General features: G+C 25.1%; 1 protein-coding gene across 3 annotated transcripts in view; it reads left to right on the top strand.

Annotated features, from left to right (window-relative positions):
* LOC129610792 (high affinity cAMP-specific and IBMX-insensitive 3',5'-cyclic phosphodiesterase 8) overlaps positions 1–22,474 on the top strand; it is a 114,912-nt gene that overhangs the window by 51,522 nt on the left and 40,916 nt on the right. The window contains exon 1 of one of the 3 annotated variants that reach the window (XM_055523514.1): positions 11,165–11,257. The exons of 1 other annotated variant lie outside the window; for it this stretch is intronic. Coding sequence is in view for 1 of the 2 variants with exons in the window: in XM_055523513.1 (XP_055379488.1) it covers positions 12,982–13,084 (103 nt within the window). In the remaining variant the exon portion in view is untranslated. Of the gene's footprint in view, positions 1–11,164; positions 11,258–12,526; positions 13,085–22,474 lie in introns of those variants that run through there. One more of the 3 variants, XM_055523513.1, reaches the window with a different exon arrangement.

Below are 22,474 nucleotides of genomic sequence, written 5' to 3'. Positions count from 1 at the left end.
ATCTCTTTGAATTTTGTGGCAGTTGCCCGATCCCATTGTCTGAAGGGATCCAATTGCAATAGGAAGAAAAGAAACAACCTGTGAAATTTTGGTGGTATTTGCTTTATTCGTTTTTAAGTTATCGTGCGATCGGAAGGACTAATGGACACACGGGCTTTTTTTAATAAAAACAAAAGTTTATACTAAGTAAAGTTAAGATTTCTTCACGAAGGTGTAGGGTATAAAAACAGTTTTTACTAGTTTAATAACGTATTTCAAATGTGCTTTGGCACTTACTTCCAATTTTAGGAAATCGTTTTTGTGAAGATAACTAGCTTTTCCTGAAATGTTTTTCAATTAATTTACAAATAAAATATAAATAATAATATTTGAGAAATTTATTAGTTCCTTATTATGTGAAATAATGTAAATTCAATAAATTCCCGATAGCTGGCATTTTCGAAAAAATTGTTATTCTTAAAACTTAAAAATTATTCTTTTATTCTCAAATTCTAAAAGTGATTTATTTAAACTTCTACATTACGGAGAAGTGCATTAAAAATTCGACGCATATTCAACAAACTTGATTCCATTACAATACCTCCCTGTATGTAATGCGATTGGTACAAAAACTTGATCAACGTTTTATTCACTTGTAGCCTTATTACTAGTTTTGTGTTTGGTGCATACCAAAGAAAAAAACTCTTCATATTTCTTAAAAAGGCGTTCAATGAAAGAAACTTATTTTATTACAAATTCAAATAAATTTTCACACCCAAAATTATAGGAAAAAGAAATATGTATGGCTAATGAGATGAAAAGGATAAAATTTCGACATTATTATATAAAGAATTAAATTTATTTGAGTGATTGAATTTCATTTTTATATTACAAATTCGTTATTTTAAATAAGAAATCAAATGCTTTAAAAGGACTTTTAAATATTTTAATGTGTTGTAATCTGAGGCTAAATAAAAGACTTTTTTATAGAGAATGTTTAATACTTAAATACAATGTACTATAATTAATTGCCATTTTTTATAAAAAGCATAGTCAATACTTTATGGATTAAATAAACAGCCTGCTGGTGTGTCTCGTATTTTCGGTCTCCTTTTTTTTCAAACTGGAATTCCCGTTTTGTGGAATGGATATTTCGTTTTCTAATATTAACACTCTCTGTTCTATTTAAATTTTATAATTTTTTTCTCCAGATCTCAACTGAATTTGACATCTTCAAAAGCAAAATAAATTTTGCAAAGATTTATGAAAAAACGGGATGCGGAATAGCAACAAAATTCTTCCCACTTGAAAATTACATTATACCAACAAATGATACTCTCTTTCTTCTCACGGAAAAAGTGGGCGCGGGTCACACAACCAACAAATGCCCATAAAGATTCAATTCTGAATATCAGAAAGATAAATCGATAATCCTATAATCACAATAAATCATAATAGTAAAGAGAATTCGCTTTTTTAACTGTTATTTAAACTCTGATCTTTAACAATATTCATAAGTAGTCATATTTATTTTGGTTTACTGTAAATATTACAGTGTACAAAATTTATGAAGCTATTATTTTTTCTGTCAATTTTTTTTCATAGTATATAATAGTGACTATACGTTCCATACTTCCTGTATATATTTACGTATTACGAAAACGTAAGAAGGCGTCCCCAGAGAAATTGATATGATTCCTGAATTTCAATGAATATTACTGTAAACTTATTATAAATATGGAGACTTTTAAATTAATTATTGGACTTAGAAATTCAAAATTATGTTTCACATTATGCTCGACACTAATGATATAATATAACTCTAATAAATCTCCTCTTATGATTCGTTTAAGTTCGTACTCCTTTATTTAAATAAAATAATAAAAAAATAAAAGCGTTTGTATTTGACACTGAATTTTATATTTAATTGTATAGCGTTAGTTAGATTTATTAAACTTGATAAGGTTTACTTAGAACTGTACAAAACTATTAAGAACAATACTTATAGAAATAAAATTCAATGCCCAGAATAAGCATTTTATATTATTTATACAACTGTATATAGAGCTAAAAAGTTTTTCATTCGGACAGAAAACTGTTGGGCTAGTAATTTTTGAAGACAAGAATGATCACAACAGTATTTTACCACTGGAAATCTTATAGCAACCTATTAATTACTTCTTCAAAATAAAATTCCTATGTAACTTTTACAACTTTTAGAGACTTTACCACTTATTACTTTCATTTTTTAAATAAGATTACTCATTTTTTCAATTGGACTTTTGCATCTTTTCTCAAATTATCGACTGAGTATCTGACCTACAAAAACAAAGTGAATAAATTTTGCATACATTTTAGAAAAAAACGAGAGACTCAATACGGAATAATTCTTTTCATGTGAAAATTACATTATGCAAGTAGAGGATAGTTATTTCTTCTCACTTAGCAAGTAAAGTAGCAGGATAGACGATCAGGCGATGAAATTTCGAACGCAAATGAAATTAGTAAAAAGCATAACTTGGCGAATAAGTTACAATTAATGTAAAAAGTTCACCTTATCTTGAATCAACTTGCCACGAAGTTATTACCGAATTTTGGATGTACAGTTTCGGTGAGAATGCACTTCTCCATGGTTGGAAAACGTAAATAAACTATTTTTAGAGAAATATCGGTTTGATGATCTGTCTTTGCGTACACGCGTGTATCTCAAATACGGCTACACCGATTTTCATGAAATTTTATATGTGATGTTTGTTTTGGCTATGTTACTTGATTTTCAACGATGTTAGTTGATTTATCACCTATTGGGGTATTTTTTGCGTCGGGAACAAGGTCTTTTTCTGAACCAATTTTGTATTTTGACTCATGTAAGGAGAAATAATCAACCAATTTCCTTTAAATTATTTAAATTCGGGATGTTAAAACAATGAACGTTTAATTTTTTGGAAAGACCAGAGCTCGGAAACCGAACTATTTTACATTTTTGATCATACCTAAGAAAGTAATTGATATATCTGAATATTAGTATCTTGAAATTTAATATTTGAGTTTTGGTTGTTACCGAAATTAACTGCAATACTTTTACTAAAAGCCAAAAATAAAATTATACTAAAAGCCAAATTTATATTTTTCTATGTATGTTGACTAGCGTCCTTGAAAATTGAAAGAAATATTTAAAAAAAAATTTTATAATATTCTGTAACACTATTTCACTAAATTAAACAATAATTATGTGCTGACTACCTCGAATTTGTTTTTATAATTTATTGAATCACTAATTTTTTAAAATAATTTTTAAAAACAATATTTCTATTTCAGTGGCATCTTTTCTGACATTCAATCAAATTAATTGAAATCAAATTTACGTTCAAGAGTTTAAATTGAATTCTGAAAATAACTAAAATTTTGCAAATAAATTGATATTATTTAAATTTAAAGCTTTTAATACACTAAATTTTTTTCCAAATCATTCAATTATTTTAATTTCTTTAAAATTATTTTGTATTTGGAATTGATTTGGTGTTTTCAAATTGAAACACCAACTTGAAAAAAGTAAAAACTTATAATAGAAACAATTTCGTCCAATTAGAAAACAGAAGAAAATTATTGTAGAAGTTGTTGATTTGTACATATGGTCATTCTCATGATATGAAGTCGTACTTATGATTTGAACATTATTATTTTGGTAGCTTTTAAAGATTAATTCCAAATGATTTGTTATTCCAAATTTTGAATTAATTAAAATCAATGTATTTTTGAGTTTTGTCCTGAGATTCGGATTGTACTTTGGGGACTCGTCATAGCCTTCGTCATATTTTGTATATTTGCCCTTAATTTAAATACAGAGAACAATAGTTTGCCAAAAATTCCTTGAAAAACTACTTTTCGTTATTTTAATCGAAACCAAATTAAAATTTCATTTTTGTTTTCTTAAAATTTCAATCTGGTTTTCGATTCAAAAACAAATTTCTTCATATTTTCTATAAGGCAGTAATTCAACTAGATAATTTGTATTAATCAGAAAAAAATATATGCATACATATCTCATAGGGCAAATATATCGTGTGTTTATAATATGTTTAATGCAAAATTAAAACCCAAAAAAAATTGCATCAGCTACACAATTTGTTAACCATAAATTGCATAAATACAGGCTGTAATATAATTCTCAAAAATATTTAATAAAATTTTTAAAAGCTTTGGAATATTTTATTTTTAAATTTCAACTTCCAACAGTACATGTAATTGAATTTTTCTTTTTTATTTGACGTCAAAACTTTTTGATAACATTAGAGTTGAGTATTTACTATTTACATATCTTATCCTACACATACATACAAATGTAATAGTTGGAATGCGAGATTTTAATCACTTGACTGTTTCGAGTGACGTTATTTTTATTCCTTTTCGTTAAACATATATAAATATTATTTCGTATACATTAGATCAAAGAGGATATCCGATTTGAAAAAGAAACAATAGATGAAAAAAGCAAGTGTATCTACTTCTGTTTACCGTTAATAATAATATAATATTCTTTATATATTGCGTACATATAGGTATTTGTTCTCATCAAAAGTATTAGTGAAATTAGAATTGCTTGCCATTTTATTACTTGCCATATTTTTAAATATAAATAAAAACTTCATCTAAATGGATTACTTGTTTTTAAAATAATGATGGTCAATCTTCATAATATTTAAGTTATTATAAAAAATTCTAAAATTGTTATAAGTACATGTTTGAGTGAAAAAGTTTCATTAGGAAGTCAACGTTCTTCTGCTGAATAATCTTATCAAAACACGTTTGTTCTTCATAAACATGTTTTATAAAACAAAATTAGATAAGAGTGAATTATGTCAACCTAATAAATCTATAAATTGAGGAAAACGCTTCGAAACTGATATGATAACGATTTACACATACGTGTGTACGACTATATAAAATATTTTTTTCTTCTCTTTGAAAAAATACCGCAATAATATAAAACATATAACTATAAAGCGATTTCACCCATGCATTACAAATAATTAAAGTGTTTCTACAAACTCATGCACACTCATTATAGACAAATGAATTTTATTGGAAAATTCTAGTTATATAAACATTTAAATAGAAATTTTTGGGAAACGGCTAACTAACCTTTACTTGGAAAAGTACCGTGGCCATGACCATTGCAGCATGGGTAACATGTTATACAAAACATGTATTAATTTTTAGTGAATGTACTTAACTGTTTCATAATCAAAAAACCAATTAAAAATCGAAGCTTTGTAGTAAAGTCTCTTCCGTACCCTTTTCTGAAAATATTCAGAACGAATCAAATTTCGAAAAGAAAAATATTGAATTTAAAAAAAATATCAAGGCCTCTGAAATTGTAGTTTTATAAAGAGAGATGGAGGAAAGTGTCATGTTCAGAAAGTGCTATATTTTACGAAGATTTTTTCAAATCACTTATGTCTATGACCTATGTGATTATTTGTGATTATTTTGAATATGTTACACTAAGAATATCATCTTTTTAAAAAAGGATATAGACAATTTCTTTACGAAAATTATCTTGTAACTTGTTTTTTAAAATTAATTTAGGAATTTACTTTACTTCTATAGATTATAGTGCCTAAATATTTTAAATTGTAAAAGAATATCATTGTAAGTCGATAAACCATTATTAGTAAATACAATAAGCTTACATATAGTGTAACACAAACGACTCCTACGTTAAGACGATTTTACTTGTACAAAAGTTATAAATGGTATGGACGAACAGCATCCGTGTGGAGAATAAAACTTTTCGTATTTCATATTGGAAAACATTATGACTTAAATGAACATAATTCCACTGTTTATGAGAAATTTTTTCAGTAAGGGAATTTCTTGTGTTAATCTAAATTCATTTAATAAATATTTTGTATAATAAAAAGTTGTAATGTTTTTTTTTTTAATTTTGTTAAAATACCATTTACTTATTAATAAAAATTATTTATTTTTTAGCGAAATATACTGCTAAATTAAAAATATCATTAAAAAACTTTACTTAAAGCAAATTTTTAAAGTAACTTTTACGTAACTAACACCGTGGAATTCTGCGCAACCAAAAATTGAAAAATTTTCAAACTTATGTAAGTTGTTGAAAAATAAATTTTATTTAGATTATCAATAGCATTGTAAATAAATGCGGTTGACATTTAAACGGACATTTAAAAACACAAATTTAGTCTTTCTACAGAAATCTAGTCTTTCTACTACTACACTCCAACAGAAAGGATTCGAATATCAATAGGATTTAAAGCGAAACAAATATCTTTACTGTAATGAATTCTAGTAGTCTAGTTTGTGATGCGGATTTAATTATTTTTGAGGAAACGTCAAAATTCAAAGAATGGAAATTAATACAACATACTAAAAGTAATTTTTGAAGAAAGTTTGTTCTCGTTTTAAGGTAAAAGATAAAATACTTTAGTTTATATTTTTTATGAAAGAAGGAAAAACGCCTGACATTTCAGCGTCCATTGAAAGGTTAAATTACTTTAGTTTTTGGCTCACTAATTTGTCAAAACTTTGTATTTTCACGATTTTTAAAGGCTAGATTAGCACAAAAAATTTTTGTTCATATTTAACTCTAATGAGTTTCAAATTTTCTATATTGATAAATTATAATATTTATCATCTAAAACAAAAGTTGTAATCAAGACAAGCTTGATTTACAATTCCCTGTATATCATATAATGTAAAAGTTGCCTCTAAATAAAATAATCAAATAGTTGGATTAAACCGATGGTTTTTTAAGTAGCACATATATTGCATACATTTGGGATTAACAAACTGAAAGAAGCGTTAACATAATGGTTGAATTGTTAATGAACAGTTAAATAAGTGAGCTAAATAAGTAAGTGAGTTAAGAGAAATAATTATGTTTACTAATGGCATGACATAAGCTTGCAGTTTCGGAAACACAGGGCGCGCCTAAAAATTCAAATTTTATGAATTTCAAGATAACTTGGAAGGAGGAAATGAATTTTCTTCTAACGAAATAAATTATTTATTGGTATATCAGAGCTGCTAAAGTTTTTGACTTCCATGACTTACTGTCTGGAAATTGCATTTGTATTGCTTGGCTTTTGCTTTTAATGGGTGGAGGGAGGGGGAGGGAGATGGGTAAAATTTTTATTCTACAGGAAAAAGTTTATAGTAAAGGTGCATATGTGCATATTAAATTTCAGTTTTCTATCTTAAAACGTGTTTTTAAATAGACAAACGAACAGACGAAACGGACGGTTAGAGTGAAAATAAAAAACAATTTTTTACATTTTTTTTTTTGGAAAACTGCTAAAAATTAAATAGAAAACCATAATTAATATTTTCTTTTCGAAAGTTCACAATTATTATTTCATAAATTCATTTAATTTATTGTACTTTTTATGCGAATATTCGCATTTTTTCTATATTTAATAACGGCTATAAATTCTCACTTTTATGTAATATCTTTTTTTTTTCATTTTTATCTTTATTGGTCTGGGAAGAGGCACTCTGTATTTTATGATAGAAGTTATAAAAAAAACATCTATTTATTTAGTTTTTTTTTTATTTAACTACCTAAAATAAACAAATTTTCAATTTCTGAATTGTACCTATGTACATTATAATGTAGAGAGTTAAAAGAAAATTAAAAGTTTTGTAGTATTACTATTAAAACAGGAGTTGCAAACTTATATTAAAAAGAATGGAAAAAAATAGAGAAATATGCAAAATTGATTTGCCAGTTTAACTTTACTAATTTTTTTAATGGTTAAAATTACTGTACCAGCTTATTAACACGTTAAGTACCGAGATATTCGAAGTATCTATTAATGAATGAATTTAAATATGTTCTTATTTAATTTATTAAATTTATTGATTTTAGAAAAAGTTCTTGTATTTTTTAAGTATTTCTTGAAATATAAGCCTAATTCTAATATTTTACTAAATGTTAAGTTGATTTTAGTTAATGAAATATGAAAAAAGTAACCCTTTACACATATAAATAAGATTAACGTAAGCGCGTTCATAATTTGCGAATACTTTCGAATATTTCGAATATTTAATAAAAACTTGAGTAGAGCTATACTTATACAATGTTGTATTTTAAATATTGTTATTTTAAGAGATTGTCTTTTATTAAACTAAGGTTAATTTTTTATCCGAATAACAATATATGTAAGTATGAAAAATGTACTGTGTCAATACAGCATATCAAACATAGATTAAGTTTTTCCATTATTCGAATTATGTTTTTCAGCTAAAAACTTATCTATTTCCAGATCAAAACACAACGATATTTTAAAAATACTAATTAGATCTTGTTCCTCAAGATCTTATTCTTTAGAGTTTCCTTCATCTTTTAGTTTTTAGTTAGGCAGTCCCTTTTGGTCTTATCTCATTATAACTTTAATGCGACATAGAAAAGTTAATTTGGTTAACAATTTAAAAAATATTAAATTTAGTTTTTACTACGGAGCATATAAAAATGAACATAATTATTTTATTTTTTTTACTCATTTATGATAATGCATTAGAAGTTCGTCAGTTTATAATGTTTTGAATAAATTGAAAATAATTTATATTATAACTAAAATTTTTGCTATTAGAAACCTTGAAACTTATTATCCAAATTTAAATTACTTTAAAACAATAATTTTATTAAATTAACGCTTTCACCACACGCTTTAAATATCTTTTATATGTAAAGCAATATAAGCATCATGTCCAATTTTCCTCCTACATTTTATAATATAATGTATAAAATAAAGATTATACTTTAAGTGGAAACTCTACTTAAAGCAGATATGGAATCTATTCAAAGCATATATAGGATAACCCTTTGTTTCTTCAAGAAATAAAATAAACGTAGAAAGTGGAATTAATTTGGCATATTCGAAATAGATGTCATGAATTTATCTATCAAGCTTCCCAATATTTTATTAAAAATAACTATATGTTGACCGCAAAGCTTTATACCATTCAAAAACAAGTTCAATTGAATTTGTTCGATAAGATTGCCAAAATAAAAATTTATAAATTCAACATGTCGTTGATTTTTTTTTGTTTCGTTTTATACATGGGACTATAAAATTCGTTAATTCTTTGAAATATTTTGTGATTTACTAGCTAAAATATTCTAAATCTGACAAACACTTGATAAGCTGCTAAGATTACATTTGTGGTTTAACCTAACACCCTTAGCGGTAAGACTTTAATGACAAAATGTTCTTCATTATGTTCTTATTGAATTTGAACAGTATCTGCAAACATTTTATTATCAGCTATTCAAACTTCATATTTGCATCTCAATATTTTAAATTTGACAGCACTCACTTGATAATAAACATAAAAAATGAAAAAAGTACTTCAAATATTGACAACTTTTTAAAACGCTCAATTTGAAACAGTTATACGTCAACCCTAATTATTTTAAAAAACTTGCAGACGTATTTTCAAATCTTAAATTCTAACTTTTGTTTACTTTATTTATAGTAGGTAAAAGTTTTGTTTCAACGGACATCCAGAATTTTAAAAGTTTTATTGTTATTAATAAATTTATTGGACAGTGAATTTATTTTCTTAATTGAATTATATTTTGAAAATGATAAATGATTTTAAAATTTGTACAAAAATATGCAAAGAAAAATTTGGCTTAATATTTTTTTAAGTATCAAAAAGTTGAAAGTTTATAAACTTGATTATGTAATCGGTATCATTATTTGAAATAATATTGCTATACAATACTCTACGCGATTATATTACGCGTTTCTCACTACAACTTACATCAGAAGGAGTCAATAGAGATAAATTCAATAATAATCTACCTTTAATAGGACTGAATAACTTACCTGAGAACTGTTGATCGAAAAACAGGTTTATAGCGAAAAAGCATTTTATATACTGCACAGCTTTAGTACTGGTTCTAACAAAATAACACTAACATTGGGTTATTTCGTATCGCTACGGATTTCTGAATTATTAAGTAAATGAATTGAAATAACGCTAGATATTTAACACCCAATGCTTTATCGAATAAAGATTATTTTTATATATTTACATACATACATACATATGTATACCCTGTAAGTAAATCACTTACGTTGTAGTGTTGCGATTTGTCACAATATAATAAAATTGTAAAATTATGTAGATTATGTAAAATTGCACCCCTTTCAAGTTAAGTACGACTAGCGAATATGTACAAAAACAATATTCTGTAAACTTAAATTGAAACTTTATATTTTTGCTTATCATTTTGATATAATTGACCTGCAATATGTCCCACAGATAAAGAAATCGGTCCAATTTGAAAAACAAGAAAAACAACCATATATTTAATAATTTTAATTTCTTAGCTTTTGTTAAATTAAATTCGATAAAAGCTAATAAGCAAGAAGTCGATAAAAGCTAATTTTGAAACAAGCGAAATGAATTTGAAATGTTTAACTAAATTCAAAATCATAATTTCCAACTTTAAGTACTTGTAAATTCATATACTGTATACCTTTAGTTAAGAACGTCAATAAATAAATGGCACATAAAATAAAAAAGAAAAGCAATAAAATGTTAGTAGCAAAAAACTGTTTTACAGCTCTGCAATAAACTTAATGTTTACAGCTAAAGCATTACGTCGCAACAGAAACAAAAATTTGTGTTATTTTTTCTCTTTTTATCATTTTTATTTTTTTATTAAGTTTTTCTGTTTTTGGCTTTCAATTCACTAAACAAGATTTTTTACTTTTAATTTTGTGTGAATCTTTGAACAGAACACAGTTAGGCAACAGTAACTTTTATTATTTTTATTTCTTATTTTTCGGTGTATATGCTCTATACGTAACAAAATACGACAAAGATTAACGAAAACACAGCGGTAACTCATTATGTACATACAATTATAAAAGATAACGAGGAATTTTTTCTACATTTTATTTTGTGCTAAAAATGAAGAATGAAATAAAAAAATGTTACATACATATCAATGAGCAAAAATTTACAAAATACATAATTGGATATCATTGAAATACAAAAAAAAATTTCATTAAATTCTTGAAAAAATAATTATATTAAACGTATAACAGAAAAAAAAAAAGAAAACAAAAATGTACCTGTATATATTTAATAAAAATTATTCCAACAAATGTGGTTGACAAGTGATGTACATATTTTTAAAGTTTAATGTGATTTAATGAAAAATAAATAACGAAGATTTAAAAATAAAATAGTTATTTACTCTTTTCATTTTTATGTAATATTTTTGGTGTGTATAATAGTATTGTTTATATAAATGTATATAAGTTTAGAGAGTGCGATCGTACTTAACCATTTCTTTTTTACTTAATATATGTACATACGTGCATAATATTCTAGTATAGTATTTGAATTAGAGATAAAAAAAAGTAAATTACAAAATTTAAACTAAAAATAATGAAAAACAAAAAAGATATAATGCCTATTTAAATACACTTATATATATATGTATATATGTATACACATATGTATGTACATATATATTTTAATATATAATAAACTTAATACGCTTAATATTATTAAAAAGCAAAATCTTTTGCTAAAATTAAAAACAAATTTAGTTTTTTTAATAAAAATTTAGATGTACATATGTATGTATACATGTACATAAAACAATACGTTAAATAGTCGCAAAAGTATAACTTGGTTGTCGTTTAGAACCTGTTGTGTAGAAATATTATGTGCTTATTTAAAATCAAACATGTTTACGTTTTTTTTTAAGTAAACGAACAACAATCCATACACTTATGTTAATATTTTTATATATATACATATATGGCTTATGCTATTTTATGAAGTAATTTATTAAACTTAAATTTTCATGTTAAATTTTTATATTTCAATTCAATAATTAAGATCTAGATTTATTCTAGCAAATAAATATGATCCAATTTACAAAAGCATACCTATAACTTAATGTTTTGCAGAAAAATTTAAAAATTTTTTCGTAATTAAAATTTAATTTAAGTAAATAAGCATTTATTTAATTGCAATTAAATTTTTGTAATTCCATGAATACGTGTATGGAATCAACATACATACATATATATATGTACGTATTTTTATAACAAATAACAAATTCTTAAGGATTAGGAAAACGTAAATAAAGTGCTCAATCCGCTTTCAATAGAGCAAAGTAATAGAATCTAAGTTTTAGTGCTAGCACTTACATATGTATATTTTTCAAAAAAGAAAATTCGCTATATAAGTAATTTATTGGTTAAAATTTTTTTGATTTTTAGGTCAAAGAACTAACAATGAAATATTTTGATCTAAATTAGAACTGTCTGTTACTGTATAAATTTAATTAATGTTCACAAAAATATTTTTAATACGCATATTAAACCTTTCTCATACAAGCATGAATTTTAGTATAAAATGAAGATTAAAAATAATTAATAATAAATATGACAAAAGATCAAAAATACAATACAAATATGGTAAACAATTCAATTATAACAGAAAACAATTGTAATTAATTAACCTTATTTTTAACGCGAAACCCTTAAAATGTACCTGCAATAATGAATGTTAAAATCATATTCCTTGGCTGTTCATAATAATATTTAACACGAAATATTTCAGGAAATTGATTAATAGACTTTTTGAAGAAAAAGACATTTTCTTATGAAAATAATTACAATAATTTATTAATTACAAGAATAATAATAAGTAAAACGGGCCAAATATTTCAAGTCAAGGTCTTTGGGGAAAAATCACACTAACTATGTACTTATATATATTAAATAATTCTTTAATATTTAAAAAAGAAAAAGCAGATTGAGCTTAAAAATATTGCAAAAACTTAGTTCTTTGCTCTTAAAAAATACACATAAATGCGGACACAAAAAAATTAGGACAACATAATTCAGCAATGCTTGTAAACTTTGAGATGATGAATAATACCGTGATTTAATTTCGAGTCATTTCACTTTATAGTCACTAAAATAATTTATGAAATCTAAATTTCACAAAATTTTGTTTTTGAAAATTGCAAACCTGGATAAAAAATCAACAGACTACATAAATCTTTTCTATAAAAGATTTTCTAAACTAGGTAAAATCAAATATGTCTAATACTTTTTTATGTTAAAATATTAATTCTTATGATAATTTTATGTGTATGTGTCTTATGTGCTCTGTTATTTAATAATAGTTATTAATATTTAAATAAACATAATTCAGTATTTAACACTCCTTAATAAATTATCAAGAGGTCGTTTTATTGAATCTTTTTTTATTGTTTGCTTTCTAAATTTGTTTTCTTTTTCATTCAGCTTTTTTAAAAAAATTTTTCATATGATACATCCACACACATACATACAAAGTATTAAAAAAAAAAACACTAAGACGAAAATTAAAATAATTATGAGAACAGATGGCATTAATAAGATGTTAGTGGATGATTCAGTTATAAACTTCACTTCAACTGTTTTAGGATTGAACAAAAATTTTATGTACTATAAAAGTACATCAAAAATTTTTATGAAAAGTATTTAAATACTAAAGTATATTAACTCTAGCCAAATGAATGTACAAAAGAGACAAGGCAAGAATTTTATTAGTCTTTAATATTCATTTAAAGTAAGTAAGTAAATCAACTTTCAAAAATACTTCTTTTTTTTAATCTATTTAAATTTTTCTTATATGCAGCAAATATGCATATAATATGCTAATTATTTCACTTTGTGTCTTAAAACAGTGGTACTTCAAATAATTTAAATAAAACTTTACTAGTACATTTTATCAAGATCGGTATGTGTGCAGCGCCAATACGATTACTTTACTAGAGATGCTAGTAATATTTCAACAATTTCGATACATCTATACATTTGAATTCGTGTTGTCTTGCAGTTTGCTAAACCACACATTTCTGAAAAAATTTTCGCTTTATTGTGTAACAAATCCAAAGAAGCAAAAAATTGTTGTACTTTGAATAGTAAATTACAAGTATTTTTTTGTTTATTGTTTCGTAAGCACATCAATTTGATTTCATATCCTTGTACAAATTAATTTGACTAAATTTATTTAACCGATTGAATCTACAAATCTGGGCATCTTATAGCGGTCTGACTATTCGACATTATTGCTATATCACAATTGCGCTAACCAACTGCAAACATCTTCAGCAAACCTGTTCCGAAAGACATATTCAGCAAATCAATATAATTATTGGTATGATTTGTTAATAAGAAATTTTCGTGTTTATACAATATTTATCACTTGGTTTCGAAAGCAAAATTTTTAAAAAGCGTTCAAATTATTTAAATTATTTTCGAACGAGTACAATAGCATTCCTACGAGAAGCTTATATCCTATGCTCGAAATACGAAAAGAGAGGTATGAATATCACGTTGTCTATAGTCGTAATAAAAACACCTCTTAAGTTCAGACAATAAGAAAAGAGGTAGATACTTTTAAACAATTTAAAGTTTTTCGCTTTTTAATTATCTTATGTCATAATTATAACGTAGTACTTAATATGTACAAATTATTTATTAATTCTTTGTATATGACGAAATTAAAGAAGACACAGTTAAAGAAACAAAATTTTGAATAAATACAAGTTTCAAGCAGCGTTTTAAACTTCAAATAAGACAAAATAATATAATTTTGTAATTTTAAAGAAAACACAAATTTACAAAGTTGAGAACTACTGTTTTGAATTTTGATTTGTACAAGCAAAAAATTTTCATACACATTTATTCTATGTTGTAATTTATAAGCCACTCAAGTTTACTAACCGGTATATTATAGTGACTTTTATTTTATTTTTTTCAAACAAACATTGAATTGACCTATGATACATTTATAAATAAACATATAGTGACTGAACACATGTACGTATGTATACGATGGTGATCGACAACACTTTACTAAATTTTTCTTTGCCTTTTTTATTTATTCCAAATATGGTTTAAATCAAAGCTTTGTTTGAGCATATATTAATACATGTACATGCATACTTGTATACGATTTCTCAAAAAAAACGATATTGTTATAAGTAGGTTAAACGTGCTGTCACCGGCTCACAAGTTATTAAACAGAAATAAATGCTTATACAATTCCGTGCAAAATAGTAGCATTACTTACCATAATATTTTCTTTTAAATTAATTGTTTTTGTCGGTTATTTGCCATTAAGAAAATCGATGTTACAATTTCTAATAGACAACTATATATAATAAAATTAGTAATAAAGCAAGACCTGAAAATGCTGAGTACATTGGATCAAGCTATTATAAATGCTAATCTATATCTTTACACAAAGGGGGCGACCATGTCACTCCATGCTAAAATGGACTAGGCATATTATCCCGATAACGACTCAATGGCATAAGTCCAATTTGTTCGAAGAGTATTCTTTATCAAATAGGGTTGAAGTTATTAACTGTCCTATTTAGTTTTATGGTTTCAACCCCAATGTTCTTGTCCAAAATCTTTTGGTTTTTGGGATAAGTATTAATATAATTGGTTTAAAAACAATTGATATTTTTTCTAGTTTAAGGCAAAACTCTTTTTTTGCTTTTGTAACTAAGTATATATTTCAAAATATACACTGAAAAAAACGCATATCTAAAGTGGTATTAAACCATTTCGAAAACCATATTTCTGCTATTTGATATCTCGTAATATTTTTACATAGCAATTTCGTAGATAATCCAATTTTGATATATGAATGTTGTAATAAGGATATGTAAATAGCTCTATTGGCAATAACTCTTTCTTGTTTTTAAAAATATAATGTGGCTGAATAAAAAATGTTTTGACGGACACAAGTTTATCGGTATTCAAACAAAAATATTGCTAAATAGGAAAGAATTTTTTTTTTTAAATTTTTTGCTTTTAGAAAATGTCATTCAGAAAATTTTTTTATTCCAAATAGATAATTTGTTTTCATAAGCGGCTCAAAAGCATTACTAATTTAAAAACAGTATATTTCCAAAACTGTTTTGAATTACATAAATTCCAAATAAAAATAAAGAAATAGATTTGTGTGAAAATTTGCTATAAAGTATGGTAGTCGTGATTTCAAAAATAGTTTGTGTCTGTTCTCTTTAAAAAAATATCTAATTTTGATAAAAAAATTTTTCAGTGCACGCACATTTACTTATGTACCCACCGTAAACAATGTTTTGAAAGATACTTTCTTACATATTTTTCTACATTCACATAATTGCAACCTAATCAACGTAAATAAAAATTTAACTCAGATTTATGAATGAAGAGTTGCGTTTAAGTTTATTTAATCGTAGCTACAAAAACAAAAACAAATATTCATAAATTCAAAAGTATTTACGATATCTAGATATTAATTTCATATTAAATATTAATTATAAAATCTTTTTTTTAAAAAATAATTTTTTTAATTCATTCTAGAAATTTATTCTAAAAATTTAAAATCTGAATGAACCTTGCCTCTTGTTCAAGAAAAGATTAATTAAAATTAAAAGAAAGTTTTTATTAGATTTAAATAAATGACTAAAGTGTTTGGCCACGAATCCAACTTAAGTGACATTTTTAACAAACTTTTAATGAAATCAAACTATCAATAAACTATAATAACTTAAAAAACTGCTCTAAATTTTGTCTGTTACGTAATACATGATCAAATATTAAATTTTGAGAAGACTACATTTTACTATTAGGCTATATTAAATGATTAATAAAAATTTTATTTAGGGACTCAAAGTATGTATTTGGCAAATTTAACCTGTAACTTATGAATTTGTAATTTTCATTACTTTACTCTTGCAAAGATGTTCTTTGCATAATTATTAGCAAAAACATAAACTCGAATCATTAATTAAAATAAACTGGAATTTCCATTGATGATTTCCATTTTGCTTACTGGGGACATAATTATAAATGTGATTAATATGTACCATACACATGTCTTTACCCTTATTGTGATTGCCACAATATAACCAAATAATCCTTTAAACAGCTGTTGTACTTTTTTAAATAATGCTGTATTTATTAGTACACCATATTATCGAAATTTTTATTAAAAGAAGAATTTGGTTTTTATTTTTTTCCGACAACAAAATCATCCAAAAATATAAAACAAAATGTAAATATAAAAAAAATTAACAGAATTTGATATTTTTCCAACCGATTGCTTTAGACACTCACTGACTTTAGTTGATCGATATTGATAATCAAAATGTCTACACAACGGCGATAATATCCCATTAACATTGTTTTTCTTATTTTTTTTTTGTTCAACAATCAGTGTTGCCAAGTAAATTACGTTGGAAAATCATACAAATTAGAAATAACAAACTTTAAAGCCCTCATTCTTTATGACTAAAGTCCTAAATTATTATGTGCACAAATAGTTAAAGCCTATACATAAACATTGTTTCTGTACTGGTATCGTTCTTATTTTATTAGTTTAGACTTTTCAAGTTCAGCTCTGAATTTTGGTGCGAGACTTACAAAATCAAATGATAAATTTATGATAATTTTTAATAAATTTATTATTACTTTTTTTAAAACTTTTGTCGGGTCAACAAAACGCGTTAACATTAAGCAAAGTGAAACTTATGTTCCTCTTTAAAAGCTAATTTGAAAAACACGTGCATATAGAGAAGTAAAAAGATAAAACTATAACGTAAAAGATAGAAGAAGGCTGTGCCTTTTCAAGTTACTCGAATATATTAGAGGGATGGATTCAGAGGTATTGTAGGGGCGTGCCACACTCGTAGCACTATACAATTTTTATGTTAGTCGCGCTGCTCTATTACCCAAGCTGTACAATCTACAAGTGATATTGTTGCTAATTTTTATATAGAATTAAGCCATATCGTAATTTCTATAAAAAACATGTGAAAGACAATAAATCGCAACACCTGGCAAGCATGTCCATTACTTAGTAAATTTACTTTCCAATGATGCGGCGTGCATGTATTTATATCTTTTTACCACTTTTATAGCGTATCGTTCACAAGATCTAGATTATTAAAAATGCGTACATATCACTGTAATTTAAACTAAATCTATACCGTTAAATTTTTTAATATTTTACCTTTTCGATTTAATTACCATTGTAATCGAAATGAATAAAGTTTGTTTAATAACCATTAGATATAAATATCATACAATAAACATTTACACTTGAATAAAAATTTTATCATGTATTTTATCGAAAAAAAAAACATGAATTTTTGTCGGAAATAATAACATTTTTATAGCAAAATCTTATCTTAAATATATTGAACAAAGTTGCCGAAATCTTTGTGAAGCTCTATTTGTTGTAAGGTAAAGAGTTTTTAAATTGGAATTTATGTATATGAAAATTGGTTTAATTACGTTTACTAAATTTTTTAATTTATTGTTTTAATTTTTACTTTCGAGAGATGGCAAATTTTAATGTGGCACGAGATATTTATAGCATAGCGCCAGGAAATCTAAGAGATCACAATTGTTGTAGTTCACTTCTTTGAACATTAAACAATAACACCATCGAAAATAGAATAATATTGAAAAGTTCACTTTTTCCTTTTACGGATTGGCGTTATATTATTTATTCAAGTTTTAACGTGAAGTCTGAATTTCTGTTTTGTATTTCAAAAACTAGGACTTACTAAAATATTATACTAATTTCTAAATTACAGCGGGCTTCTGTGTCTTTATTAAAATTACGGTTTTTAAAATGTTGAGCTAATAAATAACCTTATACAATATGTGTATGTGGGTATTAACTATTGAAAACTTTTTTTAAATATTTAAAGCATAATTAACCATTTACGAAAATTTCGTGAGTTAAAAAAAAACAAATAAATTGAAATTTTTAAATTTCAAAAGTCAAAATTCAATAATTTTTAATTTATATTTATGATGCCATTTGCTTAAAATGTTTAAAGTTTAATAATACTTTAATTTAAGTAAGAATTTAACAAACACCCATGACCAAAATTCAATCAAGGATAAACAATCCTCAATTAAAAGTAATAATTGTTCAATTGTTTTGTTTTTTACTTTCATAGCAAAGCTTTTTTAACCATTAGTTGGCGTAATTATTCATTCAATTTTCATATTTTACATACATATGTATAGCTAGATATTTAAAATGTTTTGCTCATTCACCGTACATTACAAATTAAATTTTTTTTGATCATGTGATACAAAAATTTTCTTAAAAATAACTAAATTATTTATATGGACAAATTTAAATTAATTAATTACTGAAAGAGTTCATGTAAAAAATGGAGGAAGTAATAAATTTCGCACAAAATGACTTTAATTCGGTTTATTTTAAGTCTTTTATTTGTTCTTTAAATGATGAATTAAAATTATCAAAAACGAAAATAAAAATAGGCATTTCTATATATTATTTTTGATGAATAAACTCAATTTACTTTAATAGAAGCATCTGCTCATATGTTATTATTCAAACAGATGTTCCATTTACAGTATTAGATTCATATTAAAACTTTGTTTACTTTCAAATTTCAAGAATTTTTGGAAAAATTCTTTTCAATTTTTGTGAAGAAACAGTTTCTTTTTCAACATTTTTTTAACTTCAATTTGTAATAAAATTTCAGAGTTTTTGTAAAATTCTGAGTTAATTGTTATAATAATCACCATTTTGAAAGCTATATATGTACATATATATGTGATGCTATATTATTGTTTGACGTTTACTTATTGAAAAACAAAATGTGCGCGTCAAAATTTATAAGTGACTTGAATATTTTAAAAAGTATAAATAAAATTTATCTAATAACCTTATTCTTGTGATATTTTTAAAACATGTACATACATATGTATATACTTAATACTTCAAAAATTTATGATTTGATTATTTTTATAGTTATTTAAGATTTTTATGTGAATTCCATACCCACATTAAATTTGTTTTGAATCCTTTCTAAAATTCCAAAATTTAATGTACATATTTCAAAATTTTTGTTGATATCACGAGCTCTAAAATTTCTAAATTATAATTAAGTATAATTAAAAGTACAAAATTAACAGTGCAACTCTTAAACTAATATATTACTAAATTACTTCTACATTCTTCAATCTATTCTATTAAGTAGTTTAAAATTTTGTCGCTGAATAAATGAAGTTGCAGAGTTCTGCATTCTGGTGTGATACTTTCAAAATCAAATGATAATAGATCATACATGTACTTTTGCTTAAATTTAATTAGCAAATATTTTTCTAAAACAAAAAATAATATTACACTTCTTGCAAAAATTTTACAAAAATTTTTATCTGAAAAGTTTTTACTAACAGAGGTCTCGTTCAAAATCATAAAAAAATCTGATGTGGTTAGCACATCAGTATATGGTTACCGATCGCAATGGTTATTGTTTAGTTTTGTAAAAGTGTTGTAGAAGATTACGAAAAAGCGTTTTAAACACTTCTTTACAATTTTAAGGGCACAAGTAAGCCTTTAGTTAACATTCCTCGAAAAACGTAAATTTGGCTCATATTAGAGAATTAATTACTTAGCGCCAACCAAATTCCTGAGATGTTCATCAGTTACTTTCGGTAGCAAACAGAATTCAAATATTTCAATAAACCTCAATTTCAAGAAATTCCATCAATTAGTTTCATAAATACGATAAAAAATGTAAAATGGGCCCCAGCTTAGCTTCCCAGCCCTGATCTTTCCAAAAAATTTGTAGGTTTATTGTTTTAACATCCCGAATTTAAATACTAAACTTCAAGGGAATTTGTTGGCTATTGCTCTCTATATGTGCCAAAATGTAAAATCGCCCCGGAAAAAGGTCCAGGTATCGAGAATTAACATACATAGTTGATAAGGGACATAGCCGAAATAAAGTCCCACACAAAATTTGATTAAATTTGGTTCAGCCAAATTTCAAATGTACAGACAGATAGAACAACATCTCTCTAAAAGTAATTTATTTACGCTTCCCTACTATGAAGAAGTGCATTTCCACTGAAAACTCGACATCCGAAATTTGATGCGATCATATAAACTCCCTTATTGTATGCAAAGTGGTCAGTAAAAAGCAATATCATTAGCGAGCAATGAAATTAATGTTAATATATTTGTAGTTAAAGCGTGACATTTTATCCCTGTTTATTTTTACTTTCATCGTGATAGATATACTTACTCGTTTTCGAGGTACAACCTTTTGAAAAAAATCCTTAAAATTGTGTTTTAAAAACACAAAAAATTCTTGAAAAATTTGCAATTTATATTAGTTTTATATTTATTATAAGTAAATCTTTAATTTACAAATGTTATACGTTTTAAATAATATAATGCGTAGTTTACTCAAAATACTCATATGTATACTTATTGTATAACATGTGCAATATTATTGCACAACACATGCCAGGTTGAGTTATACAATTAAGCATGTGTAAGAGAAATTCCGAAAAACCGAAATATTGTTTTGCCCTCGAGTTTCTATCCCCAGTGTAAGTCTGCTTCTATACCAGTATTATGAACACGATTAATAAAATAAACTTCTTCCAAATATTCACAAGCGTCATACTTCTAAACACTGTTATAAAAAATAATGGGATAAAAGGATTAAAGTGTCTTCTTTAGAAAATTATTTTGCGAATTTTAGTGAGCTGTTTTAGTGTCTTCTTTAAAATAACTACCTGACCAATGATGCAGTGGTTATTGCACTGGTCCTTTAACTGAAGGGTCACGGGTTCAAAACCCATTCAGGTCACTATAAAAATTATATTCAATATTATATAACTCTACACATTAGATATAAAATTACATATAAAATTTATACATTACATATAAAAAATAAAAAATTAATATTAACTTATTACCATATTGCAATAACATCTAATATCAAAAAATTATATCAACAAAATAAAACAATAAATATCAATAACCTTAAATATCTAATATAAAGAGAAAACTGCGGTAGGTTCTTCACCTACCTAGTAAACTCAACGACGTCAAAAACTGGTTCATAGTTATCGTGTGCAATAATCATGAACCAGTCCTACGCCCCTCCCAGGAGCAAAGTGGGATAAAAAAACAATTAAAATGACTAATATAATTCATCCAGACTCAACTGTAATACAATCAAACCTAATTAATAATTCTAAGTAGCAAACTATTTAATTTTATAAATTTGTTTTGGCATTCATTAAAGTAATCCATCAACATAAAATTTATACAAAAGACGATATTAATAATATTATTTCGAAAGTCACCCATAAAATACAATGCCAGAACTGTTGTAAAAATTAAATTTAATTTTTTTTTTTTTTTTGTTTTTTATAGTTATTTTAGCAAAGTCGAATTTTCAATTTATTATAATATTGCTTTTATTAAGAATTCACTTCACACATTTCTAATAATTTTTTCATACCAAATTGGGTTTGTTACATTGTCTTCTTTCTTAATGTTTTTGTTGTTAAATAAAATATCTTAAACAATAACGAAAAATTTTCTCACAAACATGTACTGCACAAGGTACATGTACAAT

Source organism: Condylostylus longicornis, unplaced genomic scaffold, assembly GCF_029603195.1.
Source record: "Condylostylus longicornis isolate FDR11 unplaced genomic scaffold, ASM2960319v2 ptg000048l, whole genome shotgun sequence".
NCBI lineage: Eukaryota > Metazoa > Arthropoda > Insecta > Diptera > Dolichopodidae > Condylostylus > Condylostylus longicornis.
Note: the sequence above shows the minus strand (reverse complement) of the source record. Positions and strands in the feature narration are given on the sequence as shown.